Source organism: Danio rerio, chromosome 4 (genome assembly GCF_049306965.1).
Source record: "Danio rerio strain Tuebingen ecotype United States chromosome 4, GRCz12tu, whole genome shotgun sequence".
Lineage (NCBI taxonomy): Eukaryota > Metazoa > Chordata > Actinopteri > Cypriniformes > Danionidae > Danio > Danio rerio.
Genome location: NC_133179.1, coordinates 74,622,853 through 74,636,250, shown reverse-complemented (window position 1 = coordinate 74,636,250; position 13,398 = coordinate 74,622,853). Strand labels below are relative to the sequence as shown.

The following is a 13,398-nucleotide window of genomic DNA, read 5'->3' as shown; positions in this document are numbered from 1 at the left end:
AAGCTAGTTTTAGCTGGCCAGGCTGGAAAATGACCAGCTAAAACTAGCCAACCAGCCTAGGCTTGTTTAAGCTGTTTTTTCAGTAGGGATACAATTTTGAATCCCTAACTCTGACTGTAAAACAAACCTTAGGTTCAATAAAGTTCATTCCTGTGTGATTGACTGCATATCACCTTCCAATAAGCGAGAAAAAAAACAGCACAAACATGGTGATCAAAACTCTGCAGGACTGCACACTTCTAGGAACCCCTGAACTAGCCCCGAACCCCAGCTAAGTGCAAACATGGGTATCAGGGTGTAGTCATGTTTTGTAAAGAAAACCAATATAAGTATGGTGACACATCACAATTTGGGCTCAGCATTTAACCCATCCAAATCCAGAGCAGTAAACCCACACACATTGTAAATATACCCTGGGCAGTGGGGCACCCAGGGGGGTAGATGAGGGTTCCATAATTAGGCTCAAGGGACTCACCTCAGCCATGGGTTTAAGGGTGGAAGGGTAGGCCATGATATTATTAGTTTAAACTCTGTTTTTTGAAGCATGATCCTTTATTTAATGTCATGTGTGATAAGCTGGAAGTTTTTGATAGGAATAAGCAGTTTAAACTGTCGTCTTCCACATTAACAAAGTGCGAGAGTAAATCATAGTAAATACTGCAGGGTTTGCGGTGCATGTTAAAATATAAATATTCCCTCTCATCCCCTTGTGGAATGACAGTGTCTTTAACTCCATCTAGATGATAGGAATGAAATGCAAGGAAATCACAAGGTAAACAGATTTTTTAAAACTGCTTTAATTGATCCAACTTAAAAAATATTTCAATCTTACAGATTATACAGTAAGTAAGAGTATTCAAAGATACTCTTTTAATTATTTAATAGATTTCTCCAATATGTGTTCTTCCATCTGAATGAATGCATGTGTGAATGAGAGAGTGTATGGGTGTTTCCCCGTGTGAGGTTGCAGCTGGAAGTGTATCAGCTGCATAAATCATATACAAGAGTAATTGGTGTTTCATTTCACAGTAGTGACCCCTGATAAATCAGGCACCAAGCTGAAGGATAGTAAGTGTTGTTCCATCATCTTTAACACAGGTGTCAATTCCAGTTCCTGGAGGGCCGCAGGTCTGCACAGTTTAGCTATAACCCTAATTAAACACACCTGATCAAACTAGTCCTTCAGGCTTGTTTGAAAACTACAGGTAAGTGTGTTTTAGCAGGGTTGGAACTAAACTGTGCAGAGCTGCGGTCCTCCAGGAGCTGGAATTGACACCTGTGGTCTATAAGATTTCAAAAATCTGCATTTATCTGGATACTAGGTGAGAAATCATAAGTAAATCCAAAGTCAAAGAAGCAGAACCAAAGTTCTGGCCACTTTTGTGATTCACATTAATTTACGTTCAGTGTACACGGGGGGAGTCTCTGCAGCAGGCTGCTGACTGTACTGTAGGAGACTTTCTGCAGGAGGCTGCTGACTGTACTGTAGGAGACTTTCTGCAGGAGGCTGTTCACTGTACTGTGGGAGACTTTCTGCAGGAGGCTGTTGAACGTAATGGTTGCTGACTACAGCAATCTGCAGGACAAAATGTATACAGTGAGCTTCATTTATTGGTTGCTTCCTAAACAATCACTTCCCCCACTGTTCCTCACACATTTACAGTACGTTAATTGTCTTGTGGATTTTTTATTGGGTACAATTTTAGTCCATTTAAGCTGTGGTTCTTACCCCTGAGGTGTTTAGACCATGGACATGATGGGGCCGTGGAGACACAACTTGTGATACAGTTGGCACCTGCACCTGTGGAAGAAGATGCTTAATGCCTTCTTACTATTACATGATATTAATGCACAACAAGGGTGACCTATTCTAGACATAACCCATCTAGTCAACACACACCAGGAGCAGTGGGCAGTTGGAGTACAGCTTTCAGATTACAAATCAGCAAAACAATAAAGGCACAATATGTATGACTTGTTACTTCCATTATCCCAAATGTAAATAAGCTATTTAAATAGGAAATAAACAATGTTAACGATTTCCTTTATGACTAAACTTATCTGATGGGTTCAGCTGATGTATTTCTCACCTCGGGATTACAGCAGCAACTGACTTTACAGGCAAAAGCAGAGAGGGAGATGGAGATGAAGAACTGAAGGATGGTGAACAGCAGCAATACAACATTGATTCCTGTGAAGAGAGTCTGAGAGAACATTCAACATGAGCATACAAGATAACAACAATGAGAAGTCAAGAATCTGTGGTCCTTTAGGTATACTGATGAAACTAAGTGAAGCTTATTTGTGGACTACTTTCGAGGGGGTCACATGTTTATGATTGCTTGTGGCTGGTCCCGCATTATCCAATTCTTTATTCACCAATCCGACAATTCCTAAGTTCCATATCACAGCCATCTTCGTTTTGAAGAATCCCCCCTTCCACCCCTGCTCCTCCTCCTTTCCTAGATGGGTGGCCCACTGGTTATCACTGTTGCAGCAAGAACATCACTGGTTGTAGTCCTTACCAAGCCAGCCGACATTTCTGTGTGGAGTTTACACGTTCTCCCCGTGCTCACATGGGTTTCCCCCGAATTCCTCCCACAGTCCAAAAACATGCAATCTAAGTTAATTGACTGATCCAAATCGGCACCATAGACATGCTCCTAGTATCTGTTAAGAGCAATCACTATCTGTTCATTAGCCACTACATCAGGGGAGTTCTCCAGATCTACCTGAGCTCAAACTCCCCTCTCACCTTGAGGGAGGGAGCCCTGGGATCAAGGATCTTATGAGCTCAGGGCTCTCTCACAGAACAAAGGCCAATCAGAACAAAACACCAACTCCAACATTAACACAAAGATGGGATTTTCAAATCCAAATCAACTACTTGAGGATTGCTAGGCTGCATTGATCAGGTCAACCAGAGCCAGCAACACTTCCCGAAAAGACACTGTAAATTCAATGGCATCTACACAAATGCTAGTTTGTCCGTTTTTCCTTATCAGGAGGTTCACAACATCTTGGATGCAGCTGTATTCTGAGATGATTGTTGTTATAGTTGTCATTGACTTAAAGCATATTGCCCCATTCACACAGGGCGTCAGCTTCAACGCTTCCCATTCACTTTGAATGGGTGATGTCAGGCATTGCCGAACTGTATTGTGGATCCGTCGGCGCCGCTTTAGAAGCGTTACTCGCTGCAGAAGTTGGGACTAGCTCAACTTTTCAAGCGCCGACGGAAGCGTCAGCCAATCAGATCGCTGTATGCAAACACACCAGCTCAGACAGTGGCCTATTGCTGACTAATTTCATTGGCTGACGCTTCTATGACGATTGCTTCAGCCCCAACTTCAGACAGCCTTCAGTCAAGCGTTGACGCTGAAGCCCCTGTGTGAATAGGGCGTAAGTCTGATTCCTGCCCCAGTGACAGACAAGTCTCCATTTTGGTCCTGTCAGCTACTCTGAACACCCACCGGTGACCTACTCTAGTCTTGACAAACATTGTTATCAAGCCTCTGAAATACAGACTGCAGCTCTGCACTTTATATTTGGCCATAGGAGAACTGGTCACCCTAGCTGAACCTGGTTTATCCAAAGGTTTCTCAACCATAAATTTGTGGAGTTCTGGTTCTTTTTTTGGAATCAATCACTCTCCACTGTTTTTTTTTCTTTTTTCACTTTTTCCACAGGGAAAAACGAGAACATCAATGGCAAACTCCCTTATTTAAATTGTAAAGTTAATCTCATCAAAACAAAGCCAAGAAATCGGCTCATTACAGATACTCTGAATGGGCTTATGCACACCTCAGAGTATGTACAAAATTCGGGAGGGTGCACTGCTTTCAAGCCAACCAGCACTATGTTGCGGTCCATGACAGCATCCGATTTGTACCTCAAAAGGAATTATCCCATGATGCCCTGCGAGAGAATTCATGAATAGAAGCGAGGCGACGCAACTGACGCAGGTAGGTCACGTGACCATGAAAAAATGGCGGATGTAGTACATCCGAATTCCATTCATACTTTTCACATTCATACTGTATAGAACGTACTTTTCTAACGGCCGAGTAGTACGTTTAAATTCAAATGCAGTACCTACTGAGTAATAGGCGGTTTCGGTCGCAGCCAAAGAGTTCAGCTTAAACCCTGATCAAACACACCTGAATCAATTAATTAGGACCTGAACAGCACTTGATAATTACAGGCAGGTGTGTTTGATATGGGTTGCAACTGAAATCTGCAGGAAGGTAGATCTCCAGGAACAGGGTTGGCCACCCCTGGTCTAGGTAATAGCTGTATACTCTCCGTTTGACTCGTGTACAATAATTTACCTCCAAATACGATCATTTTGAGGTTCTGATGCGATACTTTGACATTTCCAATCTGGCAACACTGCAATGGCACTTTTAACGTCAATATTTTCACCCAGTGTAAATGATCAGCACTTATTAACGCTGAAAACCATTAGACAGTTCTTTATAAGTGTACCGGATCACACAATGATCTTACTGTAATTGTGTAAATAACATACCGTATACTTCAACTCCATTTCTGCACAATAATAGTCACTGCAGTAACCGTAGAATTGTCCAGTAAGCATATCCATTGAAATGATAACAATGGCGGTGCCTGCAACTATAGCACTGAAAATGTTCATTCCAAGGGACCCTTTCACCTACAGTAAGGGCACAAAAACAGAAAAGTTAGGCAACATGTCACGCTAATTCACTGTGCTGGAAGAATATATGGAAAGTGATTAAAAAAAAAAATTGACAAATAAATTAAATATAAGGTCCAAGCACTAAAGGCTCATGCTAAAACTGAAAACATTATCAGGATAAATGTTGTATTTACTTGCATAGCCTTTGCATTCGCTTGCAAATGTGGACAAAAACTTTGTTTACTTGATCTCATCCACTGGTTAGGATGAAAAAACTAAATTCTGCTATTATGAATGACCGTCTCGAGAGATTGGAATGACATTAGAGTGAGTAATAAACTACAGAATTCTCATTTTTTGGCGAATTAACCCTTTAAGGTAGCTTTGATTAATCTTTTGTTCAAAGTTTTAATCTGAACTCAAGAACCCAGAGACATTTATTGTCAGTGATTATTGCTGATGTTTAATGCCTTGTGACTAAATAAAAGGTGCTAATGTGAGTGTGCTTGCAAAACCAGGGATAAAATCGGCATTTAAATAAACGCCTCAGGCTAATTTTATTGATTCGACACGCTGCTTTAAAAAAAAGCTGGTCAGCCAATGAGATTGGCGCTGTTCTTTACATGCCTCGAGCTTCAGCACAAATCGGTCTAGCTGGGCACACAGGAATTGCAAATCAACTCTTTTCCCATAAAAATATTGAGCAGGTGTGCTATAGTTGAGGAGGCTTACGCCACAGTTGCTGGAGAGCCGCAGCTCTGCAGAGTTTAACTTTAACCCTAATTAAACACCTAATCAAACTGAAAGTTCTTTAAGCTTGTCCAGCCTGATCTCACGAGAAAGCGTACGAATTGGTACGAGTTCAGTCGTATGAAATCGTACGATTTTAAAAAGGAGGCGTGGCACCTAACCCCACCCCTAACCCCAACCGTCATTGGGGGATGAGCAAATCGTACTAAAATGTACAAATTCGATCGTACGAATTAGCCCCAAATGAAAAAGTTACGAATTGCCGTGAGATTGTGTTGGCTTGTCTGAAACCAAGTAATTTACATATTAAGTCAATGGAAAGATGCGAATAGACATCCTGCAACGCGATACGTGCGAATGATGCAATTTGCGCAAACAAATCGGTGCAAGTTGAGCGTTTTGCGCAATCGAGTAATAAAATCTAAACTTCATCTGACATTCAAGCCACATTAACCAATCAGGAGCTTGCTCTTGTGGGGGTGTGATTATGATGTTGCGCCTGTTGTTGGTGTCCCAGGGGAAAAAATACTCCTGCCGACACCGACAACAGTTCATCAAACTGGAGTCGGCTCAGTCAGAGGCACCGCTGAAAGCCTCATCTTCCAGGTTAAGTTTCTGGAGGAGTTGATGAACTCACAGAACTGGGTGCACCTCTAAATGGATCTAGTGAACAAATCGACGCTGTTTTTTAGCCTTGCTAAAGCACATAGACACAGCTATTCTCTCATTAAGATCCATGTTAGATCCAAGAAGCTCTGCCTATCACACGAAGCCGTGTCTGTTGTGAGGTGAATTTGACCCACGATTGAAGCTGAATATTGCGCAAATATCGTGATTTATCAGCGCTTGTCGCATCTGGTGGGAACACAGCATTAGACTTAGTATACAGATATGTTATTCTATTTTTTTATTGGCAAATGTCAAGTTGTAAATGATGCTGTAAATGATGTCAAGCTGAAAATGAATTGTGTTGCCTTCACAAGGTCACATTTGTGAAAGATGTGTGTTTTTAGAATGTTTAGTTCACCAATGTCATCATAATTCTTTCATTAATGAACAACTTCTAGGATTTATATTTCAGTTAAACAACAGTCTAGTCGGAGTTTGAAATAAGTTTTATTATTATTAAATATATAAGGAGTTTTAAGTTTTAGATCTTACAAATAGCAATATCTGTTTCCGATACACCAATGTATGCACATATCCTTACAGACCAAGTCAATTGCAAGCGCCCAGTGCTTAGACCCATGAAAAGAACAAGTGTTGTGTACATACCAAACATAAATTGGTTGGTGAATTACGTTTGTTTTCAGCATCAATGGCGAGTGAGCCTGCAGTAATGTACTGAGAACAGAGAGAAGAGCAAAAATCAAAGCTTATATTGGAATACATACCAGTGGTATTCAACCAGAATGAGCATTTTACTGCCACATGAACCATTCTCTCAACTACTAAATGCAATTTGCATCCTTACAATCCAGTCTCACGTCAGTTAGTCACACAGTCACAGAATTTCATCTATGTGTATTGTTCGTATTTTTGCACAACACGGCCATTTACTAATGAGGTATCTGATGTGTCCCCACTGTCCAGGGACATTTTTGTCCTTAAAAATAATTGGATATAGACTGCTTCATATTTGAGCTTTAAGCGTCTACATTTTCTAATAAATGCACGGTCTTAGAAAACACAGGTAGGGAAGGTGGATCAAATATGAATGGCCAATAAGCTTCATGATCCACTCAGATGGTAAAACTAAACATGTGAAACTCTAAAAAATTTGCTATATTGCTTTTTAATCCATAAAAAAATCTGCCAACTTGCACCTGACACTGCCATAAATACTCACCAATGCTTAGATTTATTTGCATTTGACAATTGGTGGGTGTTAATTATAGGGATGCCTTAAAACGGTCTGGCCTTCCAGTAAAAGGTCTTCCCATTTGAACTGTCTCAGTCTTTGCACATGTTAACCAAAGTAGGGGATAAGAGCATCTGCATTCACCTTGAAGACTGGCTTATCCTACACGTTAGTCTTGAGATTTGTTGTCGAATCATAGACATGTAGTGCTACAGCACCCAAGCCAGTTTGGGCTTCAAATCAGCTGGTAAACGAGCAAGTAACCTATACGAAACATCTCTTTACTTGAGGTGGAGAAGAAATCCAACCTAAAAAGTAAGTCTCACCAAGTCTGGAGTGCTGTGTAGAAGGAGCATATGAGTTCAACAGGTTCCTTAGAGCAGGGGTCTGGAGGCCTGGGGTCCAGCAGAGCTTAGCTCCAACTTGCTTCAACACACCTGCCTAGAGGTTTCTGGTATACCCAGTAGGAGCTAGGTTAACTGATTCCAGTGTGTCTAATTGGGGTTGGAGATATGCAGGACACCAACCCTCTAGAACCAAGTTGGCCATCCCTGCCTTAGAGGAACCACAAGTTTAACCCTTCCTCTTGTACCCCTATGTAGATAGATCCCTTTAAGCCACTAGGCGAGTTTAAGATCCTCTCTCTTAAAAAGGGCCACTGGACTGCTCACTTCCATCAAGCTGGGGGATGGCAGAAATCTTCAAGATCTACAGAAACAGGGGCTGGCTCAGTCAATAGTGGGTGCCATCACCTTGGCTTACCAGATACACAGCAAGGTGTGGGAGTAAGGGCTCACTTAAGTGTTGTGGCACCTCTCTAGCAGATATCTGTAGAATTGCAGGCTTGTTGAAGCCCATCCATAAGATTCTACAACCTCCAATAATTGTTGGCTAATTAGTGAGGACATTTGGTTCAGTGAGACGCTTGCAGCTTACCAGGGACTACAGGTGAGAGTTTTTCTCTTCTGGTCAGTCCCCCATCATATTAACACCTTTAGCAATTCAGTTGTGAATTTCTGACAACAGTCCCAAGACTTGTAAGCCCTCTAGTTTAAATCCTGTACTGGTCTAGACACCCAATGTGGATGATTCCCTGAAAGGTTAACAGCAGGTCTATTTCCCTGAGAGTAAACTTATAAAAGTTCTGTCTCTCTGTCCTTTCTCTGTCCAATCCTTATTAGTTATAACATATGTAGTGTACTTTCACGTGTAGCATTCCCGGTAGAATCAGGCCACATGTTACTCCCACATGTACAGCGGCTGGACAATGAAACTGAAATGCCTGATTTTACACCACAGGGATTCATTAGTTACGTGTATGGCCTGCTTTTGCGGCCAATACAGTAGCAATTCCTCTTGGGAAGGACAAGATAAAAGTCCTGCACAGTTGCCAGAGGGATTTTGAGCCATTCATCTTGCTGAATAGTGACCAGGTCACTACGTGATGCTGGTGGAGGAAAACGTCCTCCAAAACATTCCAAAGTGGCTCAATAATATTTATATCTTGTGACTATGCAGGCCATGGGAAATGCTTGACTTTATTTTCATGTTAATCACACCATTCTGTCACCCGTCTTGCTGTGTGTATTGGTTGGTAATTATCCTGGTACATGGCACCGCCAGGATACAATGTTTGAACTATTGGGTGCACAAGGCCCACTGGTTTTTTAGTCCTTGGCATTGATGTGCTCATCTCACACAAATATTTAGCCTAGGGAATGCCATGATATTGCAGCCCGAACCATCACTGATCCGCCCCCATGCTTCACAGTCTGGGTGGTGTGCTTCTTTGGGGTTTCTCCACACTAACTCTCCTGGATGTGGAAACAACAGTGAAGGTGGACTCATCAGAGAACAATACATGCATCACATTGTCCTTAGCCCAAGATTTGAAACCAATTGAAACCAATGTTTGGCACGAGTGAGCAAAGCTTTGGCTATAGCTGCCAGCCATGTATATTGACCCAGTGGAGCTCCTCATGAACAGTTCTGAGGTGGACTCTTTTTTGGACACAATCAGGGTTTGCACCTGGACCTCCCTTTCAGACAGCTTCCTCTAGTGTCCACAGTTACACTTGTTGGATGGGGTTCTTCTTCTTGGTGGTGTGCTGACATTACTCTTGGCATCGTGGCTCATGATCATCACAAAGACTTGCTGTCTTGGACAAAGATTCTCATTTAATGCACATTTGTCCTCTTTTGAACTCTGATATGTTACCCTTAATGCAATATTTTAAGCAAAACTGTTCTACTACTCTGCTAATTAAACTTTAACACTCTCTTACTGGTAGAAGGTGCGATCAATCAAAGATTGGCCACCAGTTTAGTCTTGAAACCTCAGACACTAAATTAACCAGTGTTTTAGTTTCATCGTCCAACCCTAGGTAGGGTTGTGCCTAGGTAGGATGTAGTCTCTCCTGGCAGAATTACAACCCATATGTATGGAGTCTTATTCATAGGTCTGTTTTCTTACTACTCAGAAGTGATTGGTCTCTTAAGTAGATCCCCTAATGCCATTACAACATATATCATAAACTACTGGAAGTTTAAACCAAACTAAACTCAAATATTAGTCACTAATAATCTATAGTCTATTAGCCAAAACATTATGTATTTCTTGACTAATCAATCATGAATGAGTATTATAATACAATATTGTTATTCGTTATTTTGTTTTCAATTCTAAATGAGTTATTATCAAGCAGTGCTGACTAACTTTCCATTTCGTGCCACCCGGTCTAGATTTTGCGAATGAGTGTCATGCGACTGTGTTTTATTTGTTGTTATATCTCTTTAGTGGCTGTAAATGTGACAGTAATTTGCATTCTGGTTGATTATTCACTGTAGCTTGTGTTATCCATGGCAAAACGCTGCTGTGGGATTGTTTCTTACGAGGACAGATCCCCAGTAAGGAGCGCCACTGAAGACGAAGATGGAGGCTGCATCAATTGTAGATGCGATTCCCAACAGGAGAGTAAACAGACCGATCATTATCTGGACAGTCTGTGAGGAATAAGAGAGAACAGTGTAAGATGGACGAGATGTTCTTTTTACAGTAAATTCCTGTTCTATGACTGTACACATGGATTTGTGGACAGTAAATATTTGCTCAGCACTTCAGCCGTTTTAGTGGTTTGCTCCTAAAACATTCTAATAAGTAATTATCTAAATTTATCTTCTGGATTATAAACATTATCAGATGACTGTACAATTGCGAAGGCACCAAGCCAATAAACTTATAATAACCTATTAAGGTCATTAAAATGGTGTATGTTGTGTGCTAAAATTCATACTGACATCAAAATCAATTGTTTTATATACCAGAGAGATTTCTCACCCCGAGGGCTTTTGGTTGGCCTTTCACAAAGGCCTTAATTCCTTGACAAGGTAAAACTCTTGCTACACGCCGTATGTAAACAGGCGCAGGAGAGCTGGTCCCAGTCACAATCGGTGCTGTTTGTGTCGGTGGTTGAATCTGGATGACGATCGTTGAAGGATTCATGGCTCCGGCAGTCGACATTTTGGTTTCAGAGTATGACCTGTACAAAATCCTGATAAATCAAATTTTACAATTTTTACATTTAAAAAATCTTATTAATTTAGTATATACTATTTTTAATACACTCATAAATGCAGTTATGGTATAGTAATTATTGACACTGGTATAGATTTATCGTCATCAACCCTGTTAGGAACTAAAAACTCAATATACAGTTTAACAGATTTTAGCTCCATCTTTCCTCAACACACCTGTAATGCTGCGTTTATACCAGACACGGAACGCGCGTCAAGCGCGAGTGATTTACATGTTTAGTCAATGCAAACATGCGAATAGACATCCTGCGGCACGATACGCACGAATGGCGCGGAGCGAATGACGTGAATTGCGCGGTGCGAATAGCGCGATACGCACGAGACGAATTGGGCGTTTTGCGCGTTTGACGCGCTTAACAAGCATTTCGCGCGAATCTCTCGAGTTCGAAAATCTGAACTTCAGCGGACATTTGCGCCGCATTAACCAATCAGAAGCTTGCTCTTGTGGGGGTGTGATTGTGACGTAGAACCTGTTGATGACGTCCCGGGGAAAATCCTCCAGGAGACACCGACAACAAGTCATCAAACTGGGCTTGGCTCAGTCAGAGGCACCGCTGAAAGTCTCCATCATACAGGTTCAGTTTCTGGAGGAATTTAAGAGTTCAAAGAGCTGGATGCACCCCTGAAAGGATGTTGTGGACTCAAACGTATCGACGCTGTTTTTCAGTCTTCATAAAGCACATAAACACTGTTATTTTCTTCAAAAAAAACCATGTTAGCCATTTAGCTATGAAGCTAGAGTCACCGGGCAGACAGAAGCCCTGCTCATCATGCGAATCCGCGTCTGTTCTGAAGTGAATTTGACGCGCGAATGAAGCGGATTTCACGCCTGAATGAAGCGGGGTTTGACGCGCGAATGAAGCGAGTAAACTCAAATGTTCACACGCCAATTTACGCGCCAATAGCGCGTTTTATCCGCGCGTTCCGCATCTGGTGTGAACACAGCATAAGGATAATTCTAGGAAGCCTAGCAAGAGTTTGATTAGCTAGCCCAGGTGTGTCTGATTGAGGTTAGAACTAAACTTTGCAGGACACCGACCTTTAGGACCGAGTTTGGACAGGTCAAGTTTAAATGAACCCAGTTTGTTTACGATTGACAAGCCATTAACTAAGCCACTTACTACCAAATAAACTATTGTGTTTTTTTTAAATACAGACATAATTCAAAAGCAGATACGTGTATAAATGTAGTCATATGTACTCCAAGTATATAAAAGATTGTCTTACCAGAAACAGAATCCTCTCTTCAGCTGGACTTCACTCTCAGTTCAGCTAGCGCTTCTGAGACACGCCGGCACAAAGTCTATGTTTTATATGCAATTGCTCATATTGTTTCCCGATAGGTAAGAGGAAGCATGTGATGATGGATGGCAAAGATCATCATTTCATGGCATAATAAAGTAAACAGCATAAGTCAATAATAGTAAAAGTATTAAGAAAGGCATCTATGTTATAACAAGTAAGCTGCCTCCCTGTTTGGTAACCAGGTGAAACTGCAAAGGGTCACTTTGGCATATCTGTTAGTGTAGCACATAGGCCGTGACCATTGGGGTTTATGGTTTTATTGATCCTGTTGATTTCACATGTATGTTTACATTAAAACTGCATGAACTGAATGTAACAAAGTTCGAATCATGTGGGTGAGGTAGATTGCAACGTAGGCGACTGAGGTAAGAAAGGTAAAAAAGTGAGGCAAACACTTTTTTTATTGAAGTTTCTCAATGTGGCATACACTTTCTCAGGCTTGTCTCGATCCGTGGTCCTCTGGCAGCTCCTTAGTACAGCCTCTTTTTCCCAATTACTGCAATGACAGACAGGTGTTAATAAGATAGTTGATTCGACCTATCTTTCAGACGTCTATCTTTTCAGCTCCTTTAACATGCAATCCCTCTGTGCGGGCGGTTCGACCACATCCCCCTTCCCTGCTGAAAAATCCAGCTTAAACCAGCCTAGGCTGGTTGGCTGGTTTTAGCTGGTCAGCCAGGCTGGTTTTAGAGGGGTTTTGGCCTTTTCCAGGCTGGTTTCCAGACATTTCCAGCCTGGTCTTAGCTGGTCAGGTTGGGAGATGACCAGCCAAACTAGCTATGTCCAGCTTAAAGGGCCATGAAACCCCCTCGTTTCAGCAGGGTGTTTTCACACCTCTACTTTGGAAAAAGTCAGAAAAGTGGGCGTGTCCAGCTCTGTTTAGGGGGGAGTGTCGGAGGAACTAAAGTGGGAGGGTGTGGGAGTGTCTATTTGTGCACGCGCGCGAGTTTCAGAGTCAAAATACACACCCACACACACAGGAGAAAGAGATGGTGTTTAACCTACATGGACATCTGTAGTCGAATTATTTGCCAAATTATTAAATGTTGGACTTTAACTGCAGTTTGGCTCTTTCATTCAGGGAATTCATTCATGTCTCTCGCGACAAACGAGATATTTGATTCGAGGAACTGCTGCAAGCCTGTATTTTTCATGCAATGTTTGATACCGCACGGCAAATGAGAGAAAAAAAAACTCTGCATTTCCCGGAAACTTAGATGCACACAGC

General features: G+C 41.8%; 1 protein-coding gene across 2 annotated transcripts; it reads right to left on the bottom strand.

Annotated features, from left to right (window-relative positions):
• Positions 1-781: 781 nt before the first annotated feature.
• Positions 782-12,126, bottom strand: ms4a17a.17 (membrane-spanning 4-domains, subfamily A, member 17A.17). Of its 2 annotated transcripts, none has more exon segments than NM_001089456.1 (8): positions 782-1,576; positions 1,730-1,801; positions 2,091-2,204; positions 4,532-4,675; positions 6,686-6,754; positions 10,164-10,274; positions 10,609-10,810; positions 12,093-12,126. In NM_001089456.1, coding segments are annotated over 7 exon segments (882 nt in total). In that variant the 5' UTR covers positions 10,792-10,810; positions 12,093-12,126; the 3' UTR covers positions 782-1,387.
• Between the last annotated feature and the right edge of the window lie 1,272 nt (positions 12,127-13,398).

What these genes read in the sequence shown, in the direction of transcription:
- ms4a17a.17 (XM_073945350.1), bottom strand. Translation starts at nt 10,791, where the DNA reads ATGTCGACTGCCGGAGCCATGAATCCTTCAACGATCGTCATCCAGATT. An exon ending in CACCAACCAATTTATGTTTG is followed by an intron (nt 4,676 to 6,685) that starts GTATGTACACAA and finishes CCCTTACTGTAG; the next exon opens with GTGAAAGGGTCCCTTGGAAT. An exon ending in AAATGGAGTTGAAGTATACG is followed by an intron (nt 2,205 to 4,531) that starts GTATGTTATTTA and finishes ATGTTCTCTCAG; the next exon opens with ACTCTCTTCACAGGAATCAA.